We start from the raw sequence: 9936 nt of genomic DNA on the forward strand, positions 1-9936 counted from the left end.
GCTTGTTCTTTTCTGTATTTTCAATCACTATATATTAGTAGTAATCAAAAGCTTCAAAAATATACTTGTTAATGTGAAAGTTGAACATGTAAATTGTAATCGTATCATTTAGGGCCCGGTTTGGCCATGCAATATGGAATCATGAGAAGAAATTGAAGTTTTGTTTGGACATGCGATATGGAATTTTTTGTGTTGTATATTTTTCTCATTAAAACATAAAAAATTTTCATAAGTTGTAAAACTATTAAAATAGCCCCAATTATTTATTCAATCTTATCAAATAAACAAAAAATTTATAAAATCGCATAATAAATTATTACAAAGCTATTTGTTTTCCACTTAAGTAATTGTTTCATCTAACTTTAATTTAATAAAAAAAAATTGAACATAAATTGTAGTGTACTAGTAGTTACTATAATCCTCCCACATAGTACGGACAATTTCCTCATGTTGAACTTGCATTTCTCAATCATGTGACCGAGAAGATGAACCAACATTGTTACTTTGAGTCATTTGTTGGTTAATATCATCCGCAACTATATCTTCATGCTCATAGACCATAATATTTCATTAGTACTTTGGTATTCTTGCAAATAATTATGTAACACTGCACAAGCTATGACAATTTTCACTTGTGTATCAATATCATAATGATTCATGCCTTGTTTCAGTATTCTAAATCTATTTTCCAAGCTCCAAAAGTCCGTTCAATCACATTGCGCAAAGATGAATGCCGATGTGAGTTTAAGTGAAAATATGTTAGTGAGAATAATAATTTTATGTCGGTGAGAATAATAAATTTTATAAAGTAATGATGTGATTATAAATTTTATTTACATATGAAATAAATGGTTAGTAGATATAAATGTGGGTTGTTTTAACAAAATATAAACTCGTGGATCAATTTTTGTATTAAAATATCTCAAATCATGATATGGAATTTCCATATAATTCCATATCATGGTTTTTGGAGAATACGGTATCACATCTCATGATAAGGAATCATGAGATGGAATCAGCGTAAAATCGCAAGTCCAAACGCTGATTCCATCTCACGATACCATATCACGATATGATATCGCATGGCCAAATGCCTACTGAATTTGTGACAACAATTTTACAAAATTCAAGTTGTGAGATGATAATATTATACACATGAGATCATCTTGAAAATATATTTATTAGGATTGAATATGTCTAAACAATCTACTAAATAGAAAAATATGTCTACATATGTATATCCTCATGTATACGTTCCCAGAAAGCAGAAAAATTTCAAATATAATCACATAATTATCACTTCACTATTTTTTTCTAACTCATATGTCACTAAACTTCGAGATACTAACTAAAAAATTACAGAGTTTTTACAATTCCGATCAACCCCTTCAAAGAGTTTTACTTTATTAATAGGGGAAACAATGTTATGGTGTAAGACTCAAAATTTCTTCATAAAGTGTTCCGTTCTTTTAATATTTTACTTTATTCATATGAGTTTGGATTTTAGTTGGGATCAAATCAAAGCTTTTTAATTGAATTTTTATTTTTTTGAATATAATTATAATTACGGTAAAATATAGTAAAGGAAAGTTAAGTCATCTTTCTTCTCTCACCAAAATTAATTCATAGTTATCTTCATTATTAATCAAGTTTATTTGTTTTTCTACGTCTGCTTTTTTTTTCATCAGAAGTAATTTTTTAATTTCTTAATTGTCTTTGTTTTTTCTTTTTTAATTTTGATAAAGTCATGATCCGTAAACACAAGAAGAAGAATTGAAAAAAAGTTGCAATTTGCAATTTATTATTCTGATCTACAATATTAAGATATCTCAAATATCCTGAAGATCAAAAGGGTTGATAACAATATAATCACTAATACAAATATAATTATTATCCTTGAGAAAATTCACAAAAACCTTGAAAACATGATTTAACTGAAAATAATTGAAAGATCAATACAACAAAAGAAGACGCAAAAACTAAAAAATAGAACAAGAAGATAAAGAGACAGAACCAAATAAAATCAGATGTAGAAAAGCAAATAAACTTGATTAATTCAGAAGATAACTATGAATTAGTTTTGGTTAGAGAAGAAAGAGGACTTAATTTTATTTTATCATAATTATAATTATATTCAAAAAGATATTTTATTAATTACTTAATTAAGTTATCATGTTTATCTTAAAAATAACCATATGGTGTAGAAAATCTTATACGTGCACTAAACTTAAACTCTTTTTTTATTGTGTGGCTTTTTAGTTTGTACTCCCAATGTTTCAAAAAGAATGACCTCTTTCTTTTTTTGGTAACATTTTAATTTCAGCTTTCCACCTGATATGTTTAAGGCCACAAGATTAAAGGACAATTTTTATACATTTGAGATAACTTTAATTTAGGATCACAAGATTCAAAAATCTTCTTTATTTTCTTAAACTCCGTGCCAAGTTAAACTAGATCATTCTTTATGAAACGAAGAAAGTATCTCAAAGTGGGTGTCTTTTATGTTATAAAAGTTATTCAAGTGACTTTAATGAAAATAAGTAATTGTTGCGTGATCATATGTGAAATTTATTCTTTCAAGAAGTTGTAGTAAGATTTTTTTAAAAACTACCTACTCGATTACAAAATCGAAGAAATTGTTGCAAAGCTTTCTAGGAGCTATCTATACTAGATTGCAAGCCTCACAAAGCATTGAAAAGTTTTTCAGAAAATTGCTTGTAAGTTGTCTATATAAACTACTTACTTGATAGTAAACTTATTCGGGAGGTTTCAGAATTCTTAAATAGATATTTATAATATAATGTATTTATAATAATTTTTAATTTTTAAATAATAGAAGAGTACTATTCTTTTTAGGGAAAATTGCATAGTTAAGCAAACATATACTAGTTAAGTAGTCATCATAACTATAGTTTTGATTAATTATCACTCGTGACCAACATTCAGTGATAAATACGTGGGCTGGGTTTTGAGTTTATATAATTCGTACGTTTGTATTATTCAAATTTTATATAAATTTTGTATAATATTATTTGTATAACTGTTTAAACTTTAGATGTTTGTGTTTGTATAACTTCGATATTTCGAGTTTATACAAAAATAGCTCAATTACACAATCGTACTCACAAATTATACAAACGAAATAGCTTAAATTGTATCTATAACTCGTAAATATACAAACTACAATTATAAAACATAATTAAATTTATTATAATAGATATTTGCGGAAACTCCTTTTCTTTTAAAACGAATCAAAGACAAAACAGTGTGTCATGAGATGAAACGGAGGGAGAAAATTGAGAGGTGAGGAATAAAACCTTTGATAATGGATTACTGGTTGATAATGGTGCATGCTTCGTATCATATAATTAAAAATAAATAAATAAAAAGCTTACACGAGATGATGATCAGATCAAAATGAAAAGGAGATATTTGGAATATTTTGTTTCCTTTGCATCAAAAAACTTTTGTACTTATCAGGTAGGATGAATACGATTCCTTTATTTTTAATTAAAAAATTTGAATTCAAACTTTTGGTATAATTATTATTTTGATATAACACATAAACATGTTACTTAATTGCTTCAATTAACATCTATGTTCTCCAACTTTAGTTGTGCAAAAGAAGACACTTTTAAATTTGTATAAATTGAATAAGTAAATATACGCATCCTATGTAACATCTTACATGAATTGTCAAGTAAGATGTCACGTCGAATGCGTGTGTCTACTTGTTCAATTTTATATATGCATATAAGTGTTTACTTATGTACATTCAAAGTTGGAGAGCGTAGATACTGGTTAATGCCAAATTGAAAAGCATATTTATTACGTATTATATCATTTTTTGTAAGCAATCATTTTTTAAAAACGAGTCCTACATGATGCTAATCCAAATGAGTTAGGACTCTAATGCATTTATCAGACATCGAATATCGAAAAAAATATAGGAAATAAAGACCTTTAATTTGTACTTTCTTTAGCCTATCTCATTTTCCTATGTCTTGATATTCCTTTTTTACTTTTCAGTGTCAGCAGCCATTTGGCTTGTCCCCATGCTTCAAGTTTTTAGATGCCATTCCCTTCCTACATAAAAGTGTTTTTCATTCAACAAAGTAGAATATTAAATAAAAAGACCCACATGCCAATAATCAATTGAAAAATTACTAAAAGTGAAGAGGATTGCCATTTTTGAGACAAGTGCACATTGTTTGCTTGCTTAATTGATGTGCTAATCAAGAGATTGGAACTTAGGGGAGAGATGCCTTAATTCTTTGGGTAGCAAAAGTATACTCTTAATTTAATTAATTATTTCTTCAACACGTTATTACGTGTGAAACTGTTTTTTTTTTTTAAAGAGTGGTGACGATGAGACTTAAACAACATATTATGCTTGACTATGGTAAATATCATGTTAAATGTGTGATTATCTGTCTATCTCATTATATTCTACAACAAAGATAACTTTTCAGCGACAAGAAATATGTACTTTGATATAGATTTTAGGAGCATTTACAAAAGTGTTAGAATATAATTATCACTAGTAATTACCTCAAAAAGGCATATTCAACAATAATTAACCTATTGTCGTTAATTAATTGCCGCTAATAATAATTTTTGATGAAGTGAGAAAACATACTTTTATATAATTTACTTAACTATGTCGTCTTTTTTATTGGTGTCTCATCTGGTGTATAAGATATATTAAAACTTGATTAAATTTGTATTATACGTCGCAGGGACAATTTTAGAGACCTAAGATTTTCTTCATTTTCAGGGATTAATCCCGAGAAAACATATTGTACGAACTATTTGTCTTTTTTCTTTGAGCTTATCATCCAGTGTCTGATATTTACATTGAAACCTGATTAAATTCAGATGGCATGTTATAACGCTCTCAACATAATTTTCTCTATTACCGGGACCGGAACCCAAGTAAATATACCTTTATATAATTTACTTAACTAAAGTCTTCAACAATAAGTCTCCTCCCCTTTTAATGAGTTATATATGTCATTGTCAATATATATATACTCAAGCAACCTCTTTACAAATGGAAAGCCTATTCAGAAACTCTTTGGAACTGTTAGATCTCTTTTGCTTTACAAAGCCATCAACAACAACAACAACAACAACATGCCTAGGGGTCGACCACTTTCTTTGCAGGTTTCACTTTCTTTGGTCTTTCTTCTTCCTTTAATCTTTTCTCACCTTTTCATCAGTTCAACCTGGAAATGATTTCATCTGAATTTACTAGCCAACTTTATTGTAAAGATGTATCTTTTGAATAATGGAAAAAGTTTCAAGTTATATGTATATCTTTACCTGTTTTGTCATGATCCAAAAGTCGAGTTCATGATGACAGACACCCCAGAACCCCAAAATGGTGTGTAAGCTAAAAGAAATAACACATACGAAACTTTCAAAGGGAAGTTAGGCCACAACCCGTGATAGAATAAGTATAAAGAGTATTTAATACATTTCTAGATTCTGAAATATATTTCCAGTTTTCGAAAGAAAATTAAAAAGTATAAATGATAGATGGAGACCGATAGCGATCCAGAAAGCAGAATCTCACCCCTACTTCTGTCATCCTTTTGATGCAAAGCCTAGTTAGGATAATCTTCATAGTGACTAATCGAATCTAGTGATTTCTTCTCATATAACCTATCTTATTTTAAAGATTAAAAAAACTTACCTATAAATATTATTTAAGTGAATTTATACTAGGAAAAATTCTTTACACTAATGTTGTTAGACTTAGCTAACGCTAAAATGAATGTGTTGATCACATGACTATTCTAACGACCATGCTAGGTGGATGCTGTTTTATAGCATGAGATCATCTGAATTTAGTATTTTTGACGTCACTATAACAAAAGAGATGTTTAGTGGTAATACAAATTTTTATTGCCGCCAAAAATATTTAGCAATAATTAAGTTAATGTCATTACATTCAAAATTGTTAAAGCCTTTATTGATATTTAATTTGTATTGTAAATACTCATATTTATAATTGCGCTAAATAAAATTCTCATCTTTTGTTTGTTATAGTGCATGGAGTATAATTTACTAAGATTAATTGAAATAAATAGTAGATTTGAAATCATAATTTAAAACCTTAAATGTTGAATAACGACAAATAATCTGAGATGGATGAAGTACAATTAATTTAGTAAGCAAAGAATAATTGTGAGAATTATTTAATGATGATTTATTTTACAGACGGTGGAACTCAAAGTAAGGATGTGTTGCCCTGGTTGTGAGAGAGTTGTCAAAGACGCTGTCCTCAAGCTTAGAGGTATGCAAAGATTATGCATCATCGGTTTTAATTTATTTATCTTATTTTTCTTTTTGTCCATCAAAAAAAATATTTCTTTCCTTTATGGTTTTATTGATAACTTTTTTATTCTAACTTTTCATATAACATATATCAGACCACAAGATTTTAAATAACTGAATTTAAAATCTTATTAGGTTTTTAAAATCATCATAAGATTTTAATTAAAGTTATTGAATGCTGTCAAATTCATAAGTGAAACTATAGTTCCACCGCCCCTATAGTAAAAATTCCATTATAGTAGTATGTCAAGCTCTCATTTTTTTTTTTTGCTTTTTTAATGACTCGAACTCACAATCTTAAGATTGAAAGTGAAAGGTGCTTACTATCCGAGCAACTCCCTCGTATCAAGTTCTATCATAAATATTCCATGACAAATCTATAATTTTCTTAATTACAATTGAACCAAGTATTATGATTCACATTATCACATACCCCTAACAAATTTGTGACGGCCTCATTGGCCTTCACAAATTTGTGACAAAATTATGACATGTCCGTCACAAATTTTGTTCACGACAATTAAATTCGCCACAATATATACATCAAATATTTTGCTACAAATCTATAATTTTGTTAAACATATAATAATAAGGGTATAAATAACAGGGGTGGATTCAGTAGAGATCGATGTAGAGATGGAAAAGGTGACCATAATGGGATACGTCGATAGAAAAAAGGTGCTAAAAGTAGTGAGAAGATCAGGAAAGAGGGCAGAATTTTGGCCATACCCAAATCCACCACTATATTTCACATCGTCAAATAATTATTTCAAAGATACAACAACAGAGTACAAAGAAAGTTACAATTATTGGAGGCATGGTTACAATGCTACTGATAAGTATGGTACTTTGCCTATAACTCAAAGAGGAGATGACAAAGTTAGCAATTTGTTTAATGATGATAATGTATATTCTTGTTCTATCATGTAATTTATAAAATATGTATGTTAATTAATTATAATCTTGGTATTATTGTTGTCAATTTCAATAAAAATAATGAAAGATTAGGCTTTCTCTGTATAATCCAAGTTTTTTTGTATGTGATACAAGACTACAGAAGGACTTAATTAACCAAATCCTAATATGTTGTTTATGTTAAAGCTTTGTAAAACACAAAAATAGACATTCGTAGACTAAGGGTGGGCAGAAATATCGGTTTTTTTTTAAAAAAAATCGGATCAAATCGAACTAATTCGATTTTGCTTCTTTGATTTTTCGGTTTGGTCTCATTGTTTTTTTTCAAAAGTTCGAAGTACTTCGACATATATATATATATATATTGTTAACTTCAAATATTAATTTCTAAGAGGAATTCAAACGTATTTTTTGTCGATGTACCGTTGTAGAGGAACTCATCTACGCCCTTCTTTTCTCGAGCAGTAGTTGGAGGCACATGACAAAGACAAATATGATCTTTTAAGCACAATAAGTGTTCCATTGTGAGGCACATAATCATTTAACATGGTTTAAAATTTTGAAGTGTCTTATACATTTGATTTTGTTCTTATTTTATTTTTCATTCGCATCAAAAAATCGTTTTAAAAACACCGAATCAAAGTTGAAAAAATCGAATCAAATTAGTTCGATTAGATATTCAATGCACACTTTTTCAAAATCAAAAATCGAAAAATTGAATGTCCACCCCTATCATAAGCTAGTGCTCTTCCATAATGAGTCAGGAACTTAGAAGGACAAAAGGGGTTCATTTAACTTCAAGTTAATATCTCGAAAGATCATTCAACTTTAGGAATTTATCTAGTAAATCACTAAATTTTATTTTGTATTAATAAAATCACCCAACTTAGATTTTTCTATCCATAAAATTACTCAACTAAATTTAGCATTAAAAAAAGGGAAAAGAGTTAAAAATGCCCTTAAACTATGTGAAAGGAACAAAAATGCCCTCCATTTATAGTTTGGCTCAAAAATGTCCTTACCGTCAATACTTTGGTTCAAAAATGCCCTTGCAGCCAATATTTAGTCCAGAAATACCCCCATAGTTACAAAATGGGTCAAAAATGCCCTTTTCCGAATAAATATATTATTTTTTTCTTTCTAAACATATCTTCTTCCTAATTGAAATATTATTAAAGAACACTATTTTTGTTTTCTTTCTTCTAAAATCCCTTTAACAAAAAAAATGTAGAAAATATTTTTTTTCTTCTTAATCTCATTTTATCAATTAAAATAGAATAACTTCATGTACCTTTCGACAGATAATTTATATCATATATATAAGATCATAGTATCCATCATTAATTTATATTTATATAACGATAATAAAATAAGAAATATTTTCATTTTTATTTTTTTCTGAATTGAAGTAAGATAAACATTTGCTAATTTTGTTTTTTTAAAAAACATTATTAGAAAAAAGAATGTGTTAGAAAGTAAATAATAATATATTTATTTGGAAAATGAGCATTTTTGACCCATTAAATAACAATAAGGGCATTTTTGGACCAAAATATTGACGACAAGGACATTTTTGGACGAAACTACAAACGGAGGACATTTTTGTTCCTGTCGCATAGTTTAAGGGCATTTTTGAACCAAAGTATTGACGGTAATGACAATTTTGAGCCAAACTATAAATGGAGGGCATTTTTGTTATTTTTTAAGGGAAAATTGTATAAAATAGGAAACTACTAATTCAAATTAAATGCTATAACCACAGTTTCATATAATTCTAATCCGTAGCAAACAATTTGCCACTCGCCTCTCTCCCCATAAATCTCGCTCGCCACTCTCCAGGTCTCGCTTGCCACTCTCTCTCTCGCCTCTCTCACTTTATACAAACACAAATGTATAAATTGTGTTTGTGTTTGTATAAAGCGAGAGAAAACTGTATATACACATACAAATACATATCTCTTTGTCTTATACACTTATAATTATACAATACAAATATTCCCCTGCCCAGTTCTCTTTTGCCTTTCTCTCTTTCTCGCTTTATACAAACACATATTATATAAAATACAATGTATAATTTGTGTTTGTATAAAGTGAGAGAGAGATTTGTATACAAATCTATCTGTCTACAAAAATACAGTTATGTATACATATACAAATTTTTATGTATAAGTATACCAAAATATATAAATACAAATTTTTATGTATATGTATACCGAAATATACAGATTAATAGCCATAGCAAACATAAAATTTGATATGAAGCGCAATTATGCAAATTATAGCTATAGTATACAAATATAATTTTTATGTTTGCTAAACCTAAAATTTACTCAATAAAAAACTAATTTGGTAGCAATTTAAGCCAACTATCGTATATTTTTATTTTAGGCTTCAATTTTGATAAAAACTTATCAACAATCATTACTAAAAAATAATACTCCATAATAAGTAATTTCTTCATAACTAATTCAAATATAATTAATTCCATCAAAACTTATCAACAAACCAAACAATCCCTAAAATTTCTAAGCAAGCGATTTTTTATTGATTATAATTTATAGGACAACAAATTCTAGAACGAAAAAAAGGATAATTATTTCATATAACTTTCAACATTTATTTATTTTAGTCTCTATCATATGTTGGACACCAAAACACTTGTCAGCTTTGAATTGAATC

At 28.0% G+C, this 9936-nt stretch overlaps 1 protein-coding gene across 1 annotated transcript; it reads left to right on the forward strand.

Annotated features, from left to right (window-relative positions):
* The first annotated feature begins 5010 nt into the window (after positions 1-5010).
* Positions 5011-7319, forward strand: LOC102584462 (uncharacterized). Its single transcript, XM_015314950.1, has 3 exons — positions 5011-5166; positions 6226-6301; positions 6950-7319. Exons 1-3 carry the CDS (start codon positions 5011-5013, stop codon positions 7270-7272), a joined length of 555 nt encoding a protein of 184 aa, XP_015170436.1. The 3' UTR covers positions 7273-7319.
* The last annotated feature ends 2617 nt before the right edge of the window (positions 7320-9936 follow it).

The sequence above is a fragment of the Solanum tuberosum genome, unplaced genomic scaffold (genome assembly GCF_000226075.1).
Source record: "Solanum tuberosum cultivar DM 1-3 516 R44 unplaced genomic scaffold, SolTub_3.0 scf00331, whole genome shotgun sequence".
In the NCBI taxonomy this organism is placed as follows: Eukaryota; Viridiplantae; Streptophyta; class Magnoliopsida; order Solanales; family Solanaceae; genus Solanum; species Solanum tuberosum.